Source organism: Lagopus leucura, unplaced genomic scaffold (assembly GCF_019238085.1).
Source record: "Lagopus leucura isolate 7727_CA_CO unplaced genomic scaffold, USGS_WTPT01 Super-Scaffold_100009, whole genome shotgun sequence".
NCBI lineage: Eukaryota > Metazoa > Chordata > Aves > Galliformes > Phasianidae > Lagopus > Lagopus leucura.
In genome coordinates this window covers 16,777,244-16,803,821 of record NW_024962266.1, presented here as the reverse complement: position 1 = coordinate 16,803,821, position 26,578 = coordinate 16,777,244, and the positions used below count along the sequence as shown (strand labels likewise).

Sequence of the window (26,578 nt, the reverse complement as noted above, 5' to 3'; positions counted from 1 at the left end):
TCTCTCTTTCTCTCTTTCTCTCTTTCTCTCTTTCTCTCTTTCTCTCTCTCTCTCTCTCTCTCTCTCTTTCTTTTTTTTTTTTTTTTTAAAGGCATTTTTAAAATTGCCAATACTCTCAAATGATAATACCAGCTGGAATATGACTGTCTCATTCAGGGTGTAGTAGGGTGATTGGCAGGCTCTGCTATTTAGCTGTCCACAGCTGAGCTGCAGGGGTTGAGAGGCACTGGCAGGGCTGCATGTAAAAGTTTCTGCTGTGTTTGCCAACTGTGCTCTTGGCTCCAGCTGACATTACGCAGCTCTCGGTTCCAAAGCACGCTCGTTTGCCAAATTCTACCTAAAAATTTATTCTGAAATTCCTAATTAAATAAAACCTTTGATGTTTATTTTATGTCTTAGAAAGGCATGCCTTCATTCACAGTGGATTCTGCTTTGGTGGAAATACAAATGAAAATTAAAAAAGCCCAGTGTGGATTAAAAAGCTATAACTGGTATTAGCAAAGAAATTGACTCTTGGAAGTAGAGTGCGAGCTTCAGTTTCTTGTAGTATTTAAATTATGGGACTTTACCATATTCTTCCCTGCAATTCTTTGCATGCATATGTTTTTATATTTCGAATGTTGTGAAAATTGTTCTACTTTGAATGATAATTGCATATACAATTTGGTTGATTTTTTTCCACTATATAGCAAGATAGCTACCTTACTGTTGCCACAAGCTAAAGTTATCAGTTGCGTGATAAAGGTATAATTTATGCCAAACCAGTCTAGAAGCTTTTTCAGAAGACTGATAACAACTGCTTTTATACATATTGCTATGTAAAATGCTTATTAATGTTAGCAGATGTTGCACTTTAATCCCCCAGAATGATTGTTTGGTAGCAGCAGGAGATTTATTAAGCTTGAGTTGTGTGAAATTGTGTGTGCATAAGCTGCTATTTAGATTGTAAAAATGCCATTGAAAACTGTTAAAAAGTTCTAACTGTAATTGGCAAAGAGGTATTAGCTGTTCTAAAAGAAGTGTATGTATACGGTTGGCCTGTGTGCTGTAACCTCTTCTATCATTTATCTTCTTGTATTAATGTCACTGAATTATTAATTCATGAGCAGGGTTGGATAGGGTGAAGGCACTATTTAAATGTGTGGCACATGTGTCCTTATCGCTGTAGACTTGAAAAGAGTCATTTTGTGTTATCTATAAAATGGAAAGGACATTTAAAATTTCATTTACTGTAATCCACTTCACTTCCCAGTAAAACACCTAGATTATTGCTACCGTAATATAATGTTCATATTTAAATTTTGTAATCTTTCCACTCCGTTCACTTATAAATATTGTTGATAGACAAACGTAGACTTTTTTTCTCTTTTTAGTTACACTTAGAGTTCATGAGCTGGAGCAGAACATACAGAAAGCAAGATTTTATTAAAAAAAAAAAATTCACTTTCTTTTCTAGTAAAAAACTATAGATAAAAGCCATCAAGTGTTTGTAATCAGGAAAGGCTAACTAAGCTATCATTTAAAACCATAGCCTAACCCAATTAAAGAAAAAACAATATTTTTTTCAAAGTAGAGATGTCTGTCACGTTGAGCTAACGAGACCTGCATTATTTACAAGAAACTGTAAACGTGTGACAGAGTACTTAGTCTGCTAGATAAAACCATGTAACGTTAGAGGGCTTGTGTTCATTTGATGCTCTAACTTCTAACTTTACCAGTGATATGTGGAATATGAAATATATATTTTATATATTTATATTATACATATATATATGTATACAAAAATGTATTAAACATGTAATGTTTTCTTTCACTCCACTGAATAATTTTCCATTCATTCTTTTACGAAATTATGTGAGTGAAAGTGACTGAGTGATCCTGTATCCTCAAACACTCGCTGTGGCTGTTATAGCGGTGCTGGAGATGACCTACATTCCATTTTGTTTAATGATGAGAATATATCACTTCACAGTTTCCTTTCCACAGTGCATGGCCCAGACCTTAACTATTTCCAAAATACATTTTTTTTTTTTCCTTCACAGGGAAGAGGAAACACTATGTAAGATGGTAGGGAGGTGTGCCAGTTTTAAACAGTGGTACATGCAAGCAGTAGGAACTTTTCTGTCAAATTATTATTTAGAGTTCTTTTTGCTTGTAACTGCTCCAAGTTTAATTATTGTAGTTTTTCAACTTAACCTTTTTACAAAGGGAATTTAAAAGTTGACTGAAATAGCTTTGTATTTTCCCATTATAGTACAAACAAATAAAAATGCCCATGGCTTACCTCAATTCAGTGACTGGTATTCATCCAGTTGCCTTGCTCAGTGAAGAATAGTCATCTAAATGCTCATTGCTCATTAAATTCTACAATAAAATACTTTTAACTGTAGTTGTGCCATTAAGTAGCTTTGTAGAACCAGTAGCAGAGATGGGCTCTTCATGGGGGTTGGACTCGATGATCTCTGGAGGTCCCTTCCAACCCCTACGATTCTGTGATTTATTTGCAGAATCGAGGACTTTTTGTTAAGATACTGAAGATTCGATGATTATCCACACCCATCGCGTATGTTTCATGCAGTCTCGGTGATATGTGAGCAGTAGTGGGGCAGAGCGTATGTATTTGTGTGTAGATGCAAGGAAGCATTAGTGCTGTCTACACAACACTGGCGTATTTGACTTTTGAGCGATTATTTCTTTTCTTGATTTTGCTGTGCATGTGTGTTAGAAAAGCTAATTATAAGTGAAGGAAAAAAGATAGTTGATTATTTTTATTTCACGGGTTTTAAGATTTAAGCTTCCTAATTTTAAGTGCTACTGGTATAAAAAAAACTCTAGTATGTCTTCTGCCAGTGTTTGTTTTATGCGTGTGTAAGTCTTCCAAAAGGCTATATAAGTTCAGAGACATTTCTACCTGTAAATCTTGCTTACCTGGAGAATTTCAGATGTGTTTAAAAAGTAGTTGGAAGACCTTTCTTGGTTGATATTTCTTTCAAAGATGACACAGTTGAACCGCCTGCAATTTCTTTCCCTCTTCTGTTGTCAGCATTTCAGATTTTGATAATGCTATGGCTCATGACTGTGATTTGGAGATAATTGTACACAGCACTTTGCAGATTTCTCTGCCACCTTTTAATGACTAAATGGTTTGTCACATACATGAGAGATAAGGCATTATGAAGTGTTTGTTGTTGGCTTTTTTTGGAACTAATATGTAGACTTCTGGAGCTTTTGACTGTCAGGCTGCTGATTTGAAAATAAATAAATAAATAAAAAGGCAAACAACCTAAACTGATTAACATATCACACAAAACACAAACAAAGCTAGTGACATATCAAGAAGGGATTATTTGAAAGAAGAACAGTTCTCAAGTACAGCATGCTTTAAAATTTAATTATGAGTATGTATCATTGAAATAGTCTAACAGCAAATGCACTATTGTGATGCTGTAGTAAAGGCTAATACTTGAGAAAATGATGAAAGAAAAGGTATTTGAAAGTACCTTTCTCCTACTGTCTGTATTTAGCCAGAGGCTTTTTCACATTTCTTTGCAAACTCGTCTGATATATTTTATCCTGGATTACCTCATTGCTCCCAAGAAATCCTTTTTGGTAATATTGATAACCTAATATGTGACAGATTTTTGGTCATTATTATTTCATTTAGTGGCCATATATATAGACCAAGAGGGAATCTGAATATTGATTCACTGAATGGCAAGTAACAGTGATTTATGAGTCACAGATTCAGTGCAGTGAGCCAAACACAGCGGAGATTACATCTTATGTGCCACCATTGATTTTGTTTCATATTTCACTGCACAGTGATTAGTCCAGGGCCTCACAGATGTTGACATTGGAACCACATTCCTCTGTAAGCATAAAATATACTGCAAATTACACCTACTGCACTGTGTACATATTTATTTACCACCTGCTTCTGATTTTGAAAAAATGATAAATATTTTTTACTTCTGGATGAGCTGGTATTTTTATGGTGACATCAAAAGATTTTGACAGAATTTTTAAAAGTAATCAAAAGGGACTTTGCTGTCCATACAGTTCTTTTCAAAACTTGAATGGTGTCATTTATATTGAATGCAGACTGTATATACTGACCTTAAGTTCCACTGATAGAAAATAGGGTACTTTAAAATGGATGCTATTGCAGGCCTTTATTAATCATGATGATATTCTTTGGTGTATACGCAGAAATGCAGTCATTTCGGGGAACTGGTGCTCCCAAATAGAGATTTGCAGATATGTGCACATGACAAAAACCAGCAACCGTGTACTGGAGCTGAACAACTCTCTTAGCCTGAGTTAAAATTCCATGCTCTTGTCCACATGAGACCACAGCTTGTTTTTGGAAGTTAGTAAACCAAGTGCATGTTACTCATGGCAATCTGAGAATCTAATGAGTGTGTTCCGCCTCCATGTCAGCTGTACAAAGTGTATCTGAGCCCCGTTCTCTGCTGGTGCCCAGCAATGGAAGGTTGGAAGGCAGATGAGGCCCCCTGGCACCCCAGCACTTGACCACACAGGCCTGAGGTCTGTTGGGGCCTGTCAGACTGCTGCCTCGACTCGCTTCCACATTGGTTTGCTTTGTCAGTCTGCTTCCACTTCAGACAAGCGCTCTGCTGTGAAAAATGCTGGATGGGGCTGGGGGAGAGATGGGCTAAGTGGCATAACAGCTTTAAGAAATACGGGCCTTTGCAAAGCCTTGTCAAGCCTGTCAGCAAACAGTTTACTGTCTTACAAGACTGTGGTGTCTTTGGTTGATGTTAGTGCAGTGATTTTTTTCATGAGAAAGGAATGATATCTTTTAATATAAATAGATTATTTTGAGGATCTCTCTTTTGTGAGTAGTTTGAAAAGCCTTTGAATTTTCTTCAGCTGTTACGATTACTGCTTTCAGATTGTCATAGGGTTCTCTGTGTGTTTTTTATAGCTATTCATTATTTTCTTGTTTATTTTTGATGTTCATAAAGTCTGTACTACGCAGGTTTGAAAATGAGAGCTATTTGTTTTACAGTTTAATGAAGAGAAGGGCAAACAGCCTCAGACTGTGCCTCTGGTGTCCAAAGCGATCAGCATATTTAACATGCTCAGCGTGACACTCAGATATTACAGCCGATAAGGGTTGTAATTGACTTGCAGCATCTCTTTCCCTCCCCCGCTCTTTGGATACTGGGGATTTATCTCGGAGACCCCAGGAAGATCTCATGACACAGAGGGCAGCAGTGTTAAAAAAGGTTTTACCTTAGCTGTTTGAACTGACATGGTACTGCTCAATCAGACCACCTCAATTCAAATGAAATACAGGAAATTTGTAATGAGGATTGAATGACACCCCTACACCCTTCTTATTCAGGAGCATTTAGCAAAAGCAAAAAGAGAAATTGAGTCTTGGCAAAAGGAGAGTGCCTGAAGCCAAAAAAAGCCATTCTTATTAGTGCTAGCAGAGGTTTACTTTGCTGGCTTATTGAATGAAAACTCCCTAGAGTGTCCAAGCTTTATCCTGTGTTAACAAGACGGGGCAAAGCAGCCTTGTTCAGAATGGAGCTTGGGTAGCATGTCTGTAAAGCACAAGAGTGAGTCCAAGCTGGGCTAAATGAGAAAGAAAAATCTTCATTTCTTCCTCTTAAATCCTATATATTTTCTCTGTGAATGAATGAGGTAGACCACTGAGCTGCGGTGTACTGATGGACTGAATTCTTGTCTTGCACTGTTAAAGTCGTGTCAGTGCACTGTTTAGTGTCCAGTCTTGCATAGCTAGGTCTCGTGTTTTGGATAATCTGCTGTTCTCATTAACTGGGAACCCAGAATTGGTGAGGGTGGGCATTTTTGTGTTAATTCTAAGTTTAAGGTACATCTGTTTATTGCACACTATTTCAGGCTTTCCTCCAGTGTGCAGATGTCACTTCAGAGCACAAGGCAGCCAAATGCATAGAAATCTCTGTTTCTGTTTTAAGATTGGATGACCTTGGGCAAGTCGTGTTCATTATTGTGCTGTTCCCTTCCCTGATACATATTCCTTCCATGCAGCTTGGAAAGAGTTGTTTTGCGTTAAAAATCCAGTGTTCAAAATGTTAATTAATGGGGGCTCTTGAATACAGAGTGGAAGATAAGGCTCTGGTACATTTTTAGCATTGAGTTGCTTTTAATGGAGAATAAGTATTAATTAATGGCAGGTTTAGCCTTTTCTTTCTTCTCTCAACGTGTGACTTGTTTAATTGGAACTGATCAGGTATTGATTCTTTATCATAGCTGCCACAAATACGCTAACTATAGCAGTATGGGGTCTTGCTTGACCTGAGTTTTGTTTTGTTTTTCCAAGACTTCAGAGTCTTGAAAATGTTATGCAATCTGATCCTGTAGCCCTAATGTGAAAGTTATTCAAAAGTTGGCTTATGTTAATAACCTTATTGAGAATTTGGGAGTAACTAATTGTGTATATCTGTAAGTATGTTAAATGTAACGAACTAGACCTAGTTCTTGTAAGTGCTTATAATGCTATGTATCTTGGATCATAGTCTCATTCTGTTATTTTACTAGAGTAGCTTAGAAGCTTTTACTAATCACATTGCACTAATTGAATTCTCATGTTACAGACTACAAGAAGTTTAACTTTTTTTTTTTTTTTTTTTTTTTTTTGATTGGGAAGGTCTCATGATGGGAAGGCACATGGACACATGATTTCTCAGGAGACAGTGCAGTTTATTATAATGTATGAATATATATCTACTCACACATGCCTCTTCTTCCCCCTCCTTTCCACTGCAGAATGTCTCAGATATAATACAGAATTACTTTGTTTCATAAACTGGGTTATGAAAGGCGGTGGGAGTGTTGCATATGTGGCAAGGTAGGTCATACAGGATTTATAAGGAGCACTAGCTGGCTTGTGCTCAGCATGTATGAGCTGTATGGCTGTGGCTGCCATTCCTTACTTCGCTGTGCACCATTGTCAGTAAAGCTAGTGTAATTCTTATTTGTGTAATAGAGACATTAGAGCTTAACTAAGATTGCAAGCGCTTTGTAGTTTCTAAGACCGTTTGGAAAATTAAACACTATGTTGTGAAATACATCACTGTTAGTCTGAAAGACTTTTAGCTAGAGGAAAACATACTTGCTTAGCTGGAGGCATCTCTGCAGTCCTGTTTGGCTTAATTGTCTTAAAAGCTTGGAACTGGAGGGGAAAGGCAGCTCTTGAGCATGCTGTGTCAGTTGTCCGGAAGCTCTTAAAAGACCCTTTTTTTGGCTTTTGAAAGTAAAATCTTGGGAAGGTTAAACAGAGTAGAGTTGGGAAGTGGCAGTCCTTTAGAGGTCTTTCTCTTCTAAGATGAAAGTATTTCAAGGAGTATGCTTGGAGCAGCTTTCTCTTATCTCTGGGGTGCTCTTGAGAGCAAGCGTGTGGGGAGGGAGCTGGCTGGCAGTGGCACGTATTCTGCAACACTGTTTTGTCTGTAAGAAGTTTTAGAAGTATTGAGGAACAAGGCAGCAAGGCAAGGTGCTAAGATGTTGGGGACTTGGAGCACAGCTTATGGATACAGTATTAAGAGATGCCCAGTACCTTTGCAATGTGCAGGTCTGAACATCAACTCTACCATTACTGATCTAGCCTCCTTTAACAGCACATATGCAAAGGAACTTAACAAAGTGAACCTTTCTGTTAGCAGCAGTCTTCTTTTTGTTTTCCTGTCAGAGACCACAGCATGGCCCAGAGGTAGAGATTTAAGTTACAACTGAAATTTTCTGTGCAGCTTTTATTGCTCTCTGAAATTCAAGCAACCTTTTCCTCTAGGGAGTCTCTCTCTGCTCCACCCACAAGCCCGAGCAGTCAGTGATCCAGAGAAAAGGTTTATTAAGGTCTGAGGGGAAATAAGTTATTTGCGCAGGATAGCCACTTGCCATTGTCTACTTCTGTTTACAGAGAAGTAACTTAATATGGCTTTTCCTGGTCCTGCTTGTTTGGTTTGGGATTTGTTGTTGTTGTTAGGTTCCACTGACAGTCTCCGTATCTCTGACAGATGCATAGTCAGGAAGACACGAGTGACGGCAGCGTCTGGAGTCAAAGTGGGCTTTGGCTCCAGCTCATGTCTGGGTACCTTTTTCAGGGTTAGTCTTTGCTGTGTTGATAAATAGCTGGTCCAGGATGGTAGCAGTGCACATTTGTTTGAAGGCACAGAGAGCTTCTCAAGTAGATAGGTTGCATTAAAAATTGTTCACCGGGAAGTAGTTAATTTTTAGTAAGAAAAAAACAAAACTAAAACCTGTTGCCTCTGTTTTAAAACATTGACAAATTTATTTTTGCTTTTTTAGAAAAACGTGTCATTGGTTACAGGCAGGTTAGTTTATTTTGAATTCTATTTGGAGCAGCATGCTGTGTTGAATTTTATGTCTGTATGCTACGGCAATCTAGAGAGAACAATACATTGCACAGAGTACATACGTTTGTCCTAAAAGTAATTTGCATTCATTCCTAGTTGAACAGTTTTTGCTGATTTTGATAAGACAAAACCATCAATATGCTTTCAGAAACATTTCTTATTAGAGTAGTTAAAGTTAGTCGGTTTACAAGGTCAGAAGAAACAAATAACAAAACAAAAAAGCAAGTCTTTCCCGTGAATTTTGCAGCTGTTTCCTGGGAAGATGTTAGATGCATCTGGTGCTGCTCTGATTTTTGCTTTTGTTTTTAACACAATGCTCCCATATTCCTCCCAGATACAGAAACCACAAGATGCAATGAGATGAAGGATGCTAACGTGCAGGTATGTCACTATCCGCTTGAAGGTGAAAGAAGATATCTCAGAATCTGGGAATGCAGCTGTATGTTGTGGAAATTATGCTAAAAATGGAGTCTCAGGAAGTCAAAATCTTCTGGTCAGCCTGGGAGCAATCAGGAGACTGGCAATTTCAGATGTAGCCATTATTGTTCCTCATTTATTCTCTTGGATTATTCTGATTGCTTACTGAATTTATACTGATTAGTCTGTAGCGTCTGTGAAGTAGTTCTGTGATTTTTCCTTTGAGTGCTACAGGTTAAAAAATAATTTGGGTTGTTCCCAAGCTTTAGCCAAACTATCTTCGGGCATGGTGGGTTTGCTTGTTTTTGTTGTTGTAATTTCTGGTGAATGCAGCGCATCCTTTTCAGATTTTTAGATGTGTATTTTTTTTCAGTTGCAAAATGCTCTCAGCCCAATGTGAAAGGTCTAGAGATACAATATGAGTCTCTTCATGACTGCTTCTGGTTGTCCTATAGCAGATGGTGTCTCACCCTGTGAGTTGAGGGTGCAGCTTTTACCTGCAGACACATGGGACTGTGCCAAGGAGAACCCTCTGGCTGACCTGCCCTAACACACCCACTAGCTGTTGCATGCTGTTTGTTCAGATACATGTGGGTAAAAGCACCTGTGATTGAGAAGCACTTGCTTGTAGTTGGGAATTGGGAAAAGGGTTTGTTTTTATGTGTAAATAAACATAAATCAGTTGCCCTCAGATGTCAGTTCCCTTTCATTTTCCTGTGTGTGAAATCACAAGCGTGCTTGTACACTGCAAGGGGGATGCCTGCACTGAGCGGCACCGCTCCTCTTACATAGGAGCCAAGCAAAAAAGCCTACTTTGCAGTTCAGTGATCTCCTCTTCTGTCGCCTTTGTTTACAGCTGGAGAAATTGTTTCATAATGGTGTTTTTTTTGTTTTTCTGTTTTTTTTTTTCCCCCTCCCTCATATTTCTGTCCTTGGAGAAAAAATTATCAGTCTGGTCGCTGTCTGTGCGCTCAGGGAACAAACATATCCTTGATTAATAGTAAGATTGACTAATACAAAAGGAGTTAGACTTCCGAAAATGATCTGCACAGAATTTCTTTCCCTGGGATTGTGTGCTTCTCATCCTTTCCAATTCTTTTTGGCAAAAGAGTGAATGTATTTTTAAAGCCATAAACACGTTCCAGTACTCATAAGACTCACAAGTGGCTCTTGGATCCTACCAGTTACATTTTCATAGGCGTTGGCACAGTCATTGCCGTCTGTTTATAAACTAATGTTAACTTCAGATATTGCAGAAATGTGTCCACACATGGAAGAGCAGTCCTGTTACTAGTCTTGGAGAGACCAAGCCAGTGTGGCACCAGATGCAGCTCTGAAGAGCTGCAATTGCAGCTACGTGCAGTCGTTCTCCGGGAGTCATTCTGTGTATTTGTATGGAACCGTTTTTGCACTTAAAAATAATTTATACTTTTATACTAATTTTATACATATTCTGTGTAGCTTCCCACATTAGCTATAGTAGTTGGAGCGTAGCATCACCGTGGTAGTGGGAGGGGGGCGAGGATGTACGTGGGTGCTCAGCTATAATTTTATTTTTCAAATGTGAGTTGAGAGTTTTAAGAATTCCTTCTTTGGACATAGCTCACAGGAGCAGTTTGTTTCGTTCTTCTCAGAGACAAATGTTGTCAGAAGCTAATGATGGTAGAGCATTGCTCATTGCTTCCTGTTCTCTCTAGATGCTTGTTGTGTAAAGACTCGCTAGGCTGTAGTATCCCAACGATGCCTCCTAACCGAACCGCTTTTGTCAGCAGAGTTGCTGTTATTTGTTGGAGGATGTTGTGCATCGCAGCAGGGAGCACCGTAGGTGTGGCAGGCAGTCCTGCAGCGGTGCTGCTGCTGCACAGCTTAGCTGCTCCCTGTGTGCTGTGAATCACTGGGTGTACGGAGTTGCCCTGCACTTAATTTTATTGCTTTTCTTTGAGGTAGGAAAGTGCTGGTTTTGTCAGATTTGGAAGATTGGGAAAAGCTTCACCTAGACACCTTCAAATCCAATATATTACATTAAGAGTAAATAGTCTCTTTTTTTGTGCATCTAAGTGCATGTACATCAATAACATTCCTACTTTCAGCTTTATCATTATTTGGCATTCTGTTTAACGATGACTGACCTTCAGAGATTAGAGCCCACAAACCTGCCAAATTCTCTGCTACAGTACAGGTGTCATGCCAGTTTTTATTAACATTTCTGTCTTCATGTCAAGTAAAATTTGGTATTCCAAATTATTGGTATTTCAGCTATTGATGAGCTTTCTTTTTTTTTTTTCTTTTTCCAAATCCTCTCCTCCAGGTATGAAGATGAATAATGCAGAGCACTGGTTTCGATGATGCTGGGCTTTTATGACTGGATTCATTAAGGAATACAAAGAAAATTCTTACAGGGATCAATAATGGTGTCTTCTGGTTGCAGAATGCAAAGTTTTTGGTTCCTGCTCATTATCAGCTTCCTGCAATGTACTACTGAAGGTAAGCTTTAGTTTATTTTATGCCTGCATTTGGAAATGAGATGAATGGTCTGTACAATTAATTTTGGTTAGGTGACTTAACGCTTTAGGATTTCAAACTAAGAGTATATGTGTCAGTTTCTACGTTGAATTTGTAAGACTCAAATTATTCTCTTTTTTAAGAAAAAAAGCTTTCTTGCTCTTGTTTTGATGCAGTGTAGTATGCTGTAACTGTAAAGTTCAGGCACCTGAAGAGACAGTATTAATCTCCTTGGTTGGTAGATTCCTCATCTTTGAATTCATCTATTTATCTTCCATTTTTCTGTTCACATTGTGCCAGTTATGAACAATATATACTATTTTAAATGTGACATATAATAACTAAATAGTGCAAATGAAATACCTATTTTGCTTTCCTAATTTGGCTGGCTGGAAATAAAACAGCACTCACTTCATTAAGATCAGAGCTATGCATGTTTAATTTCAGGAAATAGTTCATACAGGAATAGCATCTACTTAAAAATTTTTTGCTTTAAAAAAAAAAAAAACTTCACTGCTATCAAATGTACTGTTTAAAATAGCTGTTGAATTAAGGAGATAAGGAAGAAAAAACGTTTTTAAAGAAAACTTCATAAACTCCATTTTATTTAATTAGTCTGTCTTCTCAGCTGTTCTTATAGCCCTCCCACTTGGTAATAGCCAGAGCAGCATGAATGAATGATCAGGGAAACCTGGTTTTTGAATTTCTAATGACAAATATTTGTAAGGAACTTGAGGCTATTTCTGGTTATAATCATTTTATTTTACTAGATTGCAGGTGAAAATTCTGGTTTGGTAATAAAATAGTACTTCTGTGCCTTCTTACATTATTCAGTAATTGGTATATAAAATATAGGCTGCTTTGGTACATCTGTGGTGTGATCTCACCATCTTTTAAAGCAGACACATACAGACTGTTAAAATTCTTTGAATTTTAAGGCTGAATTTTTAGAGATGCTTCAGGAAAGCTGCTGAGCCTCCCCCTCTCTTTTCTCCCAAATCTATATAAACACAAAAGATCTAGTTCCTAAAAATGGTAAAACTAAAGGTTAAAAATATAAATATTGTATAAGGTCTTTCACATTTCCTGTGTAATTTCCTAGCATTTATTCCAGACTAAGACTTGTATCTTGACAGACAAGCATTGCTAAAATATATTGTTTTTATATATATATATTTATATTTATATGTTATTTTATAAAATAAAATGAACATAGCTAGGAGTATGTATTAAGAGTCTTTCTGAAGGTTTCTGGAATGAAATCTAATTCCATTTAAATCGCTTCCACAGTCAGTTTCTCGTACTTCCCCTATTTCTTCTGAAGCATTGCTAGGATACTATTAGAAATCTGCCTTCAAAAGGCGTACTGCAGCTCTTGCATGATTTCCTCACTGATTCGTGCCTCCTGATTTAGTACCTGCTGTACTGCTTTCTCTCTTGATGTCTGCCAAGTCTGTGGTCTTGAGTAGAATCTCACTTCTGTAAGAAAAGTCCCAGCTGGAAGGTATGTTACCTTTCAGCCTCTTTAGGCAGGTAGGGAAGAGAAATGTGTATTGGGAGAATTACTACCTTTATGAAAGACTGGTTAGTTGGTAATGTGTGATAATTTTAAATGTACTTACGTAGCAAAAGTGGTTGCACTAGTGTGCAGGAATTAGAGGTACTTACTTATACTTTAAAATGCTAAGGTTTTATCTCTTACTGTAACAGATATAGGGATTTACAGCAATTGCATTTTAGAAAGATTCACCAGACTACTTGCAGTTTAATACTGTGCGGTGGTTGAAAACTCCTGAAAACAGAAAGGAAAAGGAGATTAACAATTTACTTACTCTGGTTTAGCAACAGTAGCAAACAGCATGTTGCAAGTAGCATTTTATCAGCTGAGTTTGGAAAGGAAGAAGTCAGCTGAGAACTTCTGCAGATTGATTTTTTTTTTTCTATTTGCAGAAAGCTAATTTTCATTGTCATCTGTAATATTTCAAGTTCATTTTGTTCTGTCCCGGTTTTTTCTTGCTTTTAGTAGCCAGTAGCAATCTTTTGATGCTTCAGTTGTGAATTTACTTTTTTAAAGTCTGTATGAGAGCTGCTTTTTCAGCTAAAAGAAACAGGGAAAGAAATTGGGAGCAGATAACAGAATCATACCAAATTAATTGTAAATTCTTAAAATAAATGAAATATTGTGGCTCTGTATACTGAAAATGAATATTAATATAGAGTTGGCTTCCAGCCACAGAAGCAAAATGAATACCGCATTATTACACTTTCTCACAAGATTACATTGCCTTCTGCTTCAGTAATAAGTGATGCCAAGTGTAACGTGCTTTAGTAGCACTTCATGCCTGGAAGTATGAACATGAACAAAGGTTAAAATAAGAGCATCTAACTTTTGCTAGAAATAAGAAAATCTTTAACTCTCACTCGGAACTTAGTTTTTTTTTTCAATAGAAATCTTCTGTGTGTATGCAGGTTGTTGCAGTAGGTGTGGGAGATGAAACCTGGCTGAATTCCCTGCTGTTACATTTTAATGTTGCTGTAGAGAGAGGGGAAGAAAGGAAAAAGACTCTGGGTGTGGACCAGTGATTCATTTGTTCGTATAATAAAGTATTTTCCAATCAAGATAAAGACTTCATTACTCTCACAGCACCTTAACTTTAACTCTCTGGGGAATTAACAAGCACCCATGGTCACAGGAATGCTACAGTTCTATTTTAGTGTCACCTATCTAAATAAGAATCATATTTTCAGCGGAATAGCTTTTGCTTTTGCTTTTGCTTTTTTTTTTTTTTTTTTTTTCCTGGATAGAGTGGTCCAGGTGAGGTTGCTTTTGAAGCAGTCTATCCCTTCAGGTGGAATGAATCTGGAACAACATACAAGCACTGGCAGCTGGGAGGAGAACAGCACCAAGTTATTATATACTGCTGGTACATTGATCAGCAACAGGTCAATATTCTTGTGTAGAGGCTTGGAAAACATTATTACCATCAACAGCAAGCATTGCAGCCCTAAACAAGGAAAAGATGAGAAGCATGAAAAGGGGATTAAAAGCAGAATGACCTTGAATATTAACATTATTTCAGAGTGTTTTTCTTTCCTTTTTTTCTAGCATATTCTCATAGGTTTATCTTTAAAACTATGGCTTTATTACAAAAGGCAGATTGAGAGGGCAGTCTTGAAAAGTTGCTTGAATTAGAGGTAGACAGGTGGTTGGGTGAAGCGTGGCCTCATGTCCTGGATGATTGCCCAGGGAGACAAGGCTGAGGCTGCACAAGGCCCTTTCTTTGGGAGGTCAGTGCTGCCCACAGCTGCCCTGCTTAGCTGATTCCTCTTCATTACTTCTCTGTTTCCTTACAATTGCAAGAAAGGAATTAACTTTTGACACCAAGTCTGTCTTTATTTTTTTCTTCATTCCAATTAGGTGAAATCATGCAACACGTTAAAAATTATCTGAGAAAATACAGAAAGTCAGAAATAGTGGGACCACACGTGCCTTGTTTCCATAGCAAAACAGAGTAAAAAGCTTATTATATACTATTGGTTTCTCTTCAAGCAAGTTAAGACAGATACACTAATATGCATATCAAAAAGTAGGTGTCAGAGCTAAACACGATTAAAATTGTTTTTTGTGCAGTATAAATTAAACTATTTTAGGCTTTACTGGCTTACAAGTCCACCTTTTCTGCTAATTTTGGATATGTATATATACTTAATACTCTTCTGCTTGAGAAGCGCAAGCATTTGGAAAACACTGAAATAATTTTTCTTTGCTTGCATTTTATTTTAATCAAGGTTTAATATAATTTTAATTCATTTTATTATGAATTATTATCTGTGCTTTGTCCAAAGCAAGAAGCATCATGCTTTCATTATCTGTTTCATTCTGTTTCCTTAAACTGCATTAATGTTGTTTAAAAAGAATCCAGCTTGTCTTTGCCTTTGAATGTACATTTTAATTAACATTACTCTGAGAATAATAATTCCTGTAAATTCCATTTATGCCAGCCAAGGAGCTAAGTATTCAACTGGAAGCAGTTCTAAGTGTATATCCAATGCTAGTGCATTCACTAAAGAAAATACATACTAAATGCAGATATCGTGTATTGGGCTACTACGAAGTTATTTGGTATTTTACTGTATTGCTTCAGACCTTCAGCTTCCTATAAAGCCACTCAGACTGCATAGTGTAGGCACAGGTCACAGGTAGTCAACAAATGGTAGGAGCATCTCTTTTTTTGCGCTCACGTATAAAGTAGTATTCGGACATTGCTCAGTATAAAAATTCAAAGTCTCATACTCTGAGCTTGAGAAGAAATCAACTTCTGTTAATTAGTGGATTTAAGTTCTGCAAGGGGTGAAACCCATTGCAGTCGCACAAGAGCAAATGGGAGTTACTGATTTGATTCCTGGCTGTGGAGCTTAGCACGATGAAGGCTGTGGGGCATGCAGTCAATAGGCAGCTGCTTGGTTTAGTGGAGTTGTGAACCAGCACAGTGGAGCTGTGAGATTATTGCCAGCCCTTTGATAGCTCATCTTAATACTCAGCTCAGTTCTGTCTTTGTTTCTATAATGTATACCTAACATTCTTTAGCAATTCTTTTTTTTCTTGATTGGTTAATGTAGATTGCTTAGAAGAAAATACGTGTGAAAGAAGCTGGGATATTGTGCAGGTTTCCACTGGAATATTCTGATTCATACTGCCTACGACTCTTCCTTTTCCTGAGGGAGGTGCAGGCACAACATATCTTCTAAAAAGGAAATTGATCCAAACAATGAGATGAGATTTCTTCTTAAGGAAAAATAACTGTTAAACTTTTCAAGTGCATTTTCAGATAACAGGAACTGACAGACTGTCTGGAAAAGCCAGAGATTCTTTAATGTACCGGCAGTGAATATCCTTTCATATGTTCCCTGAGTAAAGAGATCTGCAGGATCCTATGCTATAACCTTATATTTTTCGAAATAGAGTAATACTGCCACTGTTTAAAATGTAGAAGAACCTTGGAGAAAAACACGTGAAGAACCTTTTAAAATATTGTGCTGTCTTTTCTGTGAGAATTTTCTAGGAAATGTTAATGTAAGGGTCTTAGTAATTTTATATTTTCCCCCCTTAAATTTTATTTGATTAGTAATAGTTCTACTGTCCTTTTCTCAGTTACTTAAAAGTGTTCTGCTTTGTGAAGGGGAGATTTGTCATTATCTCAAGCTCAGTATTCAGAAGAAGAAAGGAATGTTGTACCGTTTAAGACTGTATAAAAGCAGCACGTTTCTGCTAGGGACAGATGTTATATTTTTAGAGCCCTCTAAGCTATTAAACCAGTTCACTATTTTTCATTGCAGTAACCTTCTGGGGACTCAGTAGGCAAGGCCAGCAGTGCCACTGACCACTGCAGTGAGAGGGAATTGGCTTAACTTCAGCTAAGCTGGACCAATGCAGTTGCCTGAGGGAATTTTCTTTCCTTTTGATACAAAAATCTTATTATATTTTTGGATCAGTTTATTAAAATACCTTTCCAAGAAGACAGTGGAGTTTGGATATACTTTAAAAGACTTGTAGGCTTCTTAATACTCTATTGACTAAATATGCAAAATACATTAATTATTTTTATTACAAGTTATATTTTTTAAAGTTCTCTATTTTAATTATTTTCATTTTTGTTTTGTGTTAAGTGGAAAGAATGCTCTTTGTTCTGGAAATCAGGTTTTTTGTGTAGCTTTCATGACATTACTTTTCTTTATATTGTAGTCATTTGAAGTCATAGTACAAAACAGAGGTGTAAATACCTGATGCATCTCATATCAGTGAATTCCTCAGTGTTGAATTTCTTATTAGATTTACAATCCTTCTGATGGTGTTATCAAAAATTATCATTAAATATAAAAATTTTGGATTTAATATGCTTTCCCAAATTCTGCAAGCACATAGATGGATTTTATACCAGCACACAGATCTATTATTGTTTATGGTCTCTGAATAAATAGTATGGAAAGGTAATTCATTTTATACTTGTGTTTAAATTAAAGTGTAGGTGTTGTAATAGCAGCAAATTATTTAGAATTAGAGTATTACAATAAGAAATTCATTCAGATTCTCAGCTCCAATATAACTTTCATGTATGTGCCTTCTTCATGCTTTGTTTTATTATGTACTGAGTGAGTATAAAATCAGAAGAAAGGAAGGTAAGGAAATAAAGCAAGCATGTATATAGTAAAGATTCTTAAATGATTTTGTGGTGCTTAACATTTTCCATAGTATGGAAATGGGTACCGATATGGGTATATATCGTTAAGATCTTACTGCAGGTTTATTACTATTATTAATCATTTCAAATTTGATAAGTTGATAAAGCTGGATCAGCTCCGGTTTTACTAACTTTTATACCTAACATTAGTCTATCCAATGATGCTTTGTTTGGATTGACATTTGTAATGTTCTTCCTGATAATAGGAGCTGAAAGAATCCTTTTACTGGAAGCTATTTCAAATTTCTGCCCTTGCAGAAAGAGTCCTGAACTACTCCAGTGACTTTCAAAACCCAACTGTTCTAAAGCTCTTTGTGTTTCTGAAATCTCCACCTCCTGGCTTTCTTTTGAAGTGTAAAGAAATAGAGCTGTATGAATGTTGCTCTACTGGTGGATCTTTGCTTCCTTCAGTCATGGAGACAATTCATCCATGCCCCACTGACACTAAAGCAACCTGTTCAAATGTGTGCGTGTATTTGTGGTCGCGCGGAAGATTGGACAAGTTTAGGTAATTGGGAATACTACTTTTTGTTTTCTTGATTTATACTATGATAAATGATGTTTTCTTGGTGCATGAAGTGTTGTGAGGGAAACTAGTTGTGAAGCAAAATGATTTTTTTTTTGGTCTGTTGCCTGAGCAACACATACATATGAGAAGTCCAGAGGGACCTCATAACTTTCAGCTGTTGGTTACAGCACTGAGCGAGTTTTATGAGGGATCTTGACGAGGGAAGGAGAGCTGTCTTCTTTTGTTCACCATTATCAGGGATTTTGATGTCTCACTCAGGAGTTAGATAGTTTTATTCCATCCTGCTAGAAGGTACAAATAATGTTTAATTTGAGTTCAGTAATACATTTAGGAAATATGGTAGGAAGTTGACACTGAAACCAGTTTCTCCTATCTGCTACATTTTAGTTGAAAAAGCAATGAGAAATGTTTTCTTTTTAAAGACTTCAGTGCTATTTCATATAACTTTTAATCATCTTAATATCACTTTTTAATCATCATCTTAACTAGTTTGAGTCAGACTTGCCTGTTAGCCACTGATCCTGTTTGACTATGCACGTAGATTGATCTTCCAATGTGCTTCACATTACTGTCTCCTGTTTCTCCCCATTGAGCTGTCCTAGTATTTTTCTCTAACTTAAGCAATTGCCTTTAGTATTGTCTCACTTAAAAAAAAAAATAAAAAAATTGTTGTCATTACTTCAAGACTAAAGTCGCAGTTTATTCTGCACCAATGCTAACATCCACCATTGTAAGTCTAATGGAAAAAATGTGGTTTTGTGGCTCAGAACTTAACATAGTTTTTAGTGGCTTCAAGATAAATATGCCTTTAGTATACAGAAGAGAATAGCTTGCTGCTTACTCTGTTGCATCATTTAATTTGCAGCAGATAAAGTTGGCATGTGTGAAGAGTGAAGCATGGGAAGTACTAGAGGGTAATTGGATGGTTTGTGATGTGGATTATTACCTGTAAAGATGGATTGTGTCCACAAAGCATCACTTCATGTATTAATGTTCCAACTGAGGGAAAAAAAATTATTAGTGTAGTATATCATACATAAACAGTTGTTCTAGGCCTTCAATTCAAATCCTATTCAGTAATCAATAACTTTAGTTCTTCAGTGTCTTTATAGGAGCATAAAGACATGTATCTTTATCTGTGTATAAAGCATGCCATGGAATTACATTTTAAGAAAATTCAGAATACAGAAGTTTGGAAGTCATCCAATATAAAAATCTCTTGAAGGGTTTGTAATAGGCAGTGTTTTGTTCTGCAGTATAAACTAAGTGCTGGCTGAAGAACCATCAAGAAATGCATCTAGCCGCCAGTGTTTTTCTTTACCAGTTGCACTGCTGTCTAACAATAGAACAATTGTTCTGTTAAGTACAAAGTATAGCAATTAAGTTGCTATATAAGGTATTTTGAATTTCGTACTGTTAAATCAGCAGAGTTTTCAGTTCCGGCAACGCCAGCTATACACAACTTCATCTCTTGGGTGCATTATTTTCTAGCTCCTGGGTTTTTTTGTTGATCCATTTTACAGTACTTCTGTGTTTCCTTCTTTTTAGAAACATTTTTTTTTAAGTGAAGAGATTTTCTGAATAGTCACTATGAAATTTTTTTTTGTTGTATTAATGCCATTTGTAACAGATTCAATAATTCTAATTTTGTCCTTATCTGTTTCCATTTTTTTAAAGCCTTTTTTTGACATTTTTATTTATTTTCCAATAATGAAAATAATGGGGAAAAATTTTACTGAGAAAAGTCTTTGATCTAAGTGCAAGTGATTGTGATCTGACCAACATTTATGCTCTTGATAGTTCCACTTAAAATAAGAGATCAAATCATGACAACAACAGCGTAAATGTACTCTTAAAAGCATTCAGAGATGTTAAGCAGCAATAAAACCATGTAACTATTTAAATGACAGCAGCTGACTATTTGAATTAACTTTGTGTTTGACTTAATTTGGGGTCCTAATTATTCTTAACTTACGTGAGTAGATTTCAATTATACAATACTGCAGGGATTTGTAGCTAAGGCAACTAGAGGAATCCTTTTACATAAAGTACTTTTGTTCAACTGATGAGGCAAGTTAAAATGGAATGATAGAAAATTGAAACTCTTCTCTGATAAGACCCAATGAATTGTTTCAGATGACACAATGAAAAAATGACACGAGCTTATTGAAGACTGAAGATTTTGAGAATTTTTTGTGCGTTTGCATCTTGACAGTGTCTTATTATTTTCATGTTATTAGTGAACCGCTTAGAAGCAAAGGATTATCACGAGTAGTATCAGCAGATATATCAATAAAAAGTGATTTCACATTTTTGTGGTGCCTTAGTTTTGTCTGCATGAGGCAACCATTTCTAGAAGCTTGTTATTTAAGAATGTAACAAATTACGTACATAGTTTGATTTTAAAGGTAGTGAAATATTTAAAAAAAGGAGAAAAAAAAAAAAGGATGCTTTTAAAAAGAAGTTGTGTATGGTCACATGAAAATTCTCTTTTTTTTTTTTTTTTTTTTTTCCTGAATATTCATGAATAAAGTCATGTCTTGTAAATTAAATCTGCAGCCTGGGTAGGTGTCTCTGATGATGGCAGGTTAACGTCACTAGACATGGAATTCTTAGGTTTGGTTTTCTCTGGGTTTTTCACAGACGTGTGCTTGGTTTTGTCAACCAGAGTGTTGAAGATTAAGGGAATGCTTATTCTGCTGACTCACGAGGACAGGCAACACTATAGTATGTCTGCAGCCTGAACTGCTAAGTCGCTTAATAGAGCTTTTAGATTTGCCCATCTTTTGAGTATACATCTAGAGCTTGTAGTCAGAGACTTTCAGAGAAGCGCTGTAGTTGTTTTCTATGTACCTTATATTTAGGAGAACCTGAAGTAGCTCTAATGAAGTCAGAGTAAGGCTTTGATGTTTTTTTAAAGGAAAAAAAAAAAAAGCATACAAATCATATGGCTGTAATATGTAACAGTAATTTATAGATCTCAAATAAACCTGAGGACTGCTCTGAAAGTACTGCCTTGTATTTTATTATGTTGGCCCTTGATGTCAGAGGCAGATGATGGTGGTATGGCAGAGGCACCTTTCCATCGGTACCCAATTACATTTTGCTGCCATGCAACAGATGACAGCAGACAGTATGTGTGAAGCAAAGGGGTGTCATTGAATTCTTCTGTGCAGAAAAAAATGGCACCCACTGACTTTTGTTGATGCTTGCTGAACGTTTGTGGAGATAGAACAGTGGATACACCATAGTGAGGTTATGGATGGTGCCATTTCAGTGGTGGTGACATCAATGTGAAAGACAAGGCACATTCCAGACAGCAGATTTTTACAAGTCTAACATCCAGCTCTTGTTCATTGCTGGCAAAAATTCATAGCTAGTTGTGGTGACTATGTTAAAAAATGTTATTTTGTAGCTGACAATTTGCTCTATCAAATGATGTTATTGTGCTCTTTGTATTTGTTGTAATTTCTGCTGGAAATAAATAGGAGGCATTACTTTCAGAGCAATGTACATACTTTTTTGTAAAAACAACTGAAATATGTTTTCACACAATAACAGATCCACATGCATCTCTTGCCTCCCCCAGCAAATTCCAATTTTCTGTGGTAAATACGTATTTCTGCTCATATATCTGATGTTAACATATTAACACTACACACTTTTAATTAGTACTGCTGACAAATTATTTAGGAAAGTCTCTGGAGCATGTGGAGATGTGCACAGCTTTTCTGTGTCAGGTGTTTGCTTTCCAAAGCGAAATTATTAAGATTTAATTACCAGAAGACGTTTACAAAAGGCAGCGTAGTGTGCCTTTGCAAGACTTTGAAAGGCAAGGCTGTGGGTGCTTTGCATGCTGGGGCAGGAGAACATCTGTCCCTGATCAGCTATGCAGGTGGGGCACAATCAGTCTTTTGGGCATGACCCAATCTGTGGGGCCAGCTGGCCTACATTGTCTTCATCTGGTTGTGCTGGCTCTAACACCTGTGTCCTGAGATGGGCTGACGGAGTGCAGGACTGGCAGAAGGCACTTGGTCCTGCTTTTAGGGCCATGTTTCTTTTAGGGCCAAATGCCCTTCTACCACACATCACCCTGTAATCAGAGTGGCAGAAGTTCATGTCACAGCAGACCTGTCACAGTGCTCTGCCCTTAGGTAGGTGGAACCTGAGTAAGATCTGTGCGTCCGCTGTGCTTGGGAAACCACTGTGCCAGAGGAATAGGTGTGTTATCTTCAGGGGGAAAAACAAGTTCAAAATGTGTCAGGTTTTGTTACAACCTTGTACTGATTTGACTGAGTTAACACAATTAATGTTACTTCATGAGTTTCTGTCATCTATGTAAGTGTATCTAGAGCATGAATCTCCTCGATTTAATTATGAAGATGGCAAGGGATATTTCAGCTTGTCTGCAAGTGTTTTAAGCAGTGAAGGCAAAGATTGGCGTTTGGTTTTACAAGGGTTCTATTAGGTGGATTTCAACAGAACTGCATCTGATCTCAATCCTAAAGGGAAAACAGTATCTTTCCAGAGGACTCATTTCTCATATTAGCTAGTCCATTCAAATCTTCTCTAGGGATTTTAAGAGTGTTTACACTTTTACAGGAACTGTAATTTTTTTTTAATCATATGTTTGGTCTTTCTAGTTCAGGTTTGTTTTCTTTCTCTGGTAAGTGTAGTGAAATGCTAAATCACAGTTTGAAACAGTGATTGAGCACCTGGTGAGAAGGCAGGGCCAACCCAGAGAGCTCAGGTGCACACAGTGCCCCTGAGTGACTGGAAGGGGTGGAGCCAGGACCTTTCCAGACCTCATTTAAGGGTTGGCAGTGGCAGCAAGGGTATCTTGATGGAGATTCTCGTGTACCTGATGCCTTCCAAGGGTAAGCAGTTCTTTTTTTTTTTCTCTCTCCTTTGTTTTTGTGTCTATGGCTGCTGCATTTGGACTTACCTTCTCTTGGTGCAGCCTAAGAATTTGCCTCCCTGCTATCGTTGTTGTGCTTTCCATTGTGTTGCAGTGTTACAGGTAGGCAGTATGTGAAGCTTCAGAGGAAAGTGCTAAAATAGTAAAATATGTAAAGTAGCCCGCTTACTTTACGTATGTTTCTTAATTACCCACTGTCAATGAGTCCTAGCAGATTTATCCTGACTGATTACTCAATTAAATTGCTCAGTTAAAACTTAAGACATAAAAAAAGTATTTATCTTAAGGTTTTTGAGTTCACTACTGTGATCATAAAACTCATTCTTTTTTTGTAGACTTCACTTCTAGAGGAAATTATCACAGAGGAGACTTCTCACCCCATTTTCAGATCATTTAAAAAGTATGCTGAGCCAACACCATGGCCTTGTAAACTTTGTCATCCTGTTTTTCACCATCAGCCTTTTCTGATGTTCTGCCCCACTTCACAAACATCACTGTGAAGAGGAAATCATTTAGCCTCTCTGCATTGTCTTGCTTATCCTTAAATGATTTCAAACTCAGCAAACATGTCGTTTATCTCACAGGTTTCCTACTTTTGTTATACTTAAGGAGTTCCTCGTTATGAAATCATAAGAGGCAATTTTGGAAAAACACCTGTGAGTTTTAGATGTGTGCAGAACATTAGCATGAAAAATATACCTCAGAGTCAGAGATACTTTTGTATTTTGCCATGGTTTAGTTAAATTTCTATAGTTATAAAATTACAGTGCCAGATATTTTTCTTTAATTTTGAAGTATTGTTAAAAATTTTGCTATATCTAATTGCAGCAAACTTTTCCTGCTGAGCAGATTTTTCTTCTTGCTTAGCAGGTAGTGTGTTCATATGAATGATACTTAAGTACATATACTCAGTTTATGGATGTTCAAAAGCTTAGAATTTTCTCTTTAAAGTCAAACATAATTTTATTTTTATTTTTTAATGAAAAGATTTTATGGCTAGCACATGCCTCATGGGGGAAGAAGAGAAAGTTACAGATGGTCCAGAGGAGAAGGTCTGCTTCATACACAAAAACTTCACGTCAGCATTTCAAGAGAGCGTTTTCTTAGGGTATCTCTGTTATCACTGACACTTTCACATTGACAAGCATATGGGATGTAGTGCTGAATGTGTAAATTGAAATGATCACATCTAGCGTTTCCCTTTACCAGGTGCCAGCTTGCTGCTGCAGCTCTGCACTTAATGTTGAAGGAGGAGTGCTAGGAATAGTTTCATTTGCTAATTATCTCTTATCTCCAGTACATAGTCCTTGGGCAAACAGCTTACCCAGGTGTTTTTGAGAACACCTGTATGGGCATTGCAAGATTGCAGGTGGTCCTGTGGTGACAGTGCAGTGTGAGCAACGTGTGAAAAATCTCTGTCCATCTGTGTATGGATTTTTTTTTTTTCAAGTCTTCAGTGAAAAACAGGAGGCAAATTTGAGAGAATTTCTCTCTCTTTATAAAATTTGTCAGTGAAAAGCTGAAGACAGCTGTTTCTCAGACTTAAGAAAAATCGGTGTGTTTTTTATGTTGTTGGGCTTTCTGATTAAAAAAATATTAATTGTTCTGTCTTGTGACTTTAGGAGAAGGGAAGTATGTACGATCAGAAGAGTGTTGAAAAGATCTGCAAGTTAAAATAAATAAAAAGTGGTGGTTTAAGGAAGCGGCAGAGGCTAAATTGCCTTTCAGTACTCCTTTTTCAGGATCCAGTTTAACAGGATTATGTAATTTTACTAATGCCTCTTTGATCTGTCGTTTATACAAAAGGGCAGGCTTTCTGAAGCATTTGCCTCACATGTTCTTTTTCAGCTAGACTTAATCACTAGCAGAACCGATTATATTTTCTCATTCTTTAAGAATTGTAGTCTTAACATGACTGTGGTTTCAATGTGGAATGGTAAAAGAAGACTTTTAATACAGTGTCCAGCAATTCAGACTGTTAATTTTACCAGATACTTACTAAAATGCGTCCAAAGAAACTTCAGAAATGTTGGTGTCACCCAATAGCCATTTTAGTTTTACTGTCAGCTGTTTATAGAAGAGATACATTCCTTACTATGAGCAAATGCAACATCCATTTCTTTATGATTTCTCCTTGCGTTTTTCTACAGTTCTCCTGGAAGTTAGTTTTCATTCGCAGCCAGAATTCATGAGCATTTAAGTAATATATGTATACATAGGTTTTAGAGTAGCTGCACCTTCATGCATGCTTTGTTTCTTGCCTCTGGTTTGCAAGTTAATATTTCCTGGCACTTGGGAATCTTTATATAACTCCTTAACAGCAAGTTGAATCTGAGCAGCAGTGTGCCCTGGCAACCAAGGGCTGACTGCACCTTGGGGTGCAACAGGCCCAGCACTGCCTGCAGGAGGTGGGAGTGCGCAGTGTGACCTCACCTCCAGCACTGGGTAGGATTGGGATGCTATCTAATTTCAATGCCACTGCTGTGGGCAGGGTCACCAACTGCTAGACCAGACTGCCCAGAGCCACATCAAGCATGGCCTTGAGTGCCTCCAGGGATGGGGTATCCACAATCTCCATGGGCAACCTGTTCCTGTGTGTGTCACCACATTCTGAGTGAAAAGTTTCTTCCTAATATCTAACCTAATGATGCGCTCTTTGAAACAGAATATGAGGAGTTAAAAAAAAAAAAAATAGAGAAATGCTAGTTTGATCAATAATGATCCTTCAATCTCTAATTCATGCATCATGTGTACACACTGCTACATGATTATTTTTGTTTAAAAAATTAAATGATCTTAAGTATATCAAGAAACATTATTATCAATCCTAAAGCATATTTAAAGGTTTCAAGGTTAATTCTCCAATGGCTGTGTGAAAACAAATCCATATATCTGTCTACTTCTCTTTCATTTATTCTAACACCCTATTTGGTTTGCGGTGTTACCAAAAGGAAAAAAAAAAAAGGAGTTTGTGTTTCAACAGCTAGAAAAAAATTGTCATTTTATTATCACTTCGAGTAGAAATAAAACTGTTCAAGCTAATGTCTTTAGTTAATATATGAGGCAAGGCTGACAGTTACAGGTGTAGTTCTGAATCTGTTAGGTGCCAAACTTCCATTTCAATCAGGGTTCTCGTGGTGTTTTAAAAAACTCTTAGATATACAGCCCTTGATGAGAATTCTCACTTGAGCTGAGAAGAGCTTTCACGTAAATCAATGGATTTGTCTTTGCCTTTTTTTTTTTTAAATTATGAGGACTAACCAAACAGAAGTTGAATCTATGTAGTGCACATATTATTACTGAGTTAAACATAACTTCTGTTGCTCCCATCCCAGCTGCGTGCATCCCCTGCTGTATTTGCACTGATCCTGCTGCCCAATCTCAGAGAAGTGTTCAGGGGTCTTGTCAAGGATCCGGATTGCCGTGTGGGTAAAGCTAACTGTGTGGCTAACTCAGCAGGTTTGCTCAGCTACACAGCTCACCTTGGACCACCACCAACCCATTAGCCACTGTATTCATTTTCCCTATTTCTCTAATATTTTCTGCATAACTTGCTGGGTGAGAAAACACAACTTTGATAGCA

The 26,578-nt window shown here is 37.1% G+C and overlaps 1 protein-coding gene across 11 annotated transcripts in view; it reads left to right on the top strand.

The window, feature by feature from the left end:
* The window catches only part of ADGRL2 (adhesion G protein-coupled receptor L2), a 155,874-nt gene that overhangs the window by 18,345 nt on the left and 110,951 nt on the right, over window positions 1-26,578 (top strand). For 8 of the 11 annotated variants that reach the window (XM_042873921.1, XM_042873915.1, XM_042873914.1 and 5 more), the window contains exons 2-3: window positions 8,725-8,771; window positions 11,116-11,291. In XM_042873921.1, the coding sequence (XP_042729855.1) occupies window positions 11,216-11,291 (76 nt within the window). In that variant the 5' untranslated portion in view covers window positions 8,725-8,771; window positions 11,116-11,215. The remainder of the gene's footprint in view (window positions 1-8,724; window positions 8,772-11,115; window positions 11,292-26,578) is intronic. The other 3 variants (XM_042873911.1, XM_042873913.1, XM_042873912.1) reach the window with 1 other exon arrangement.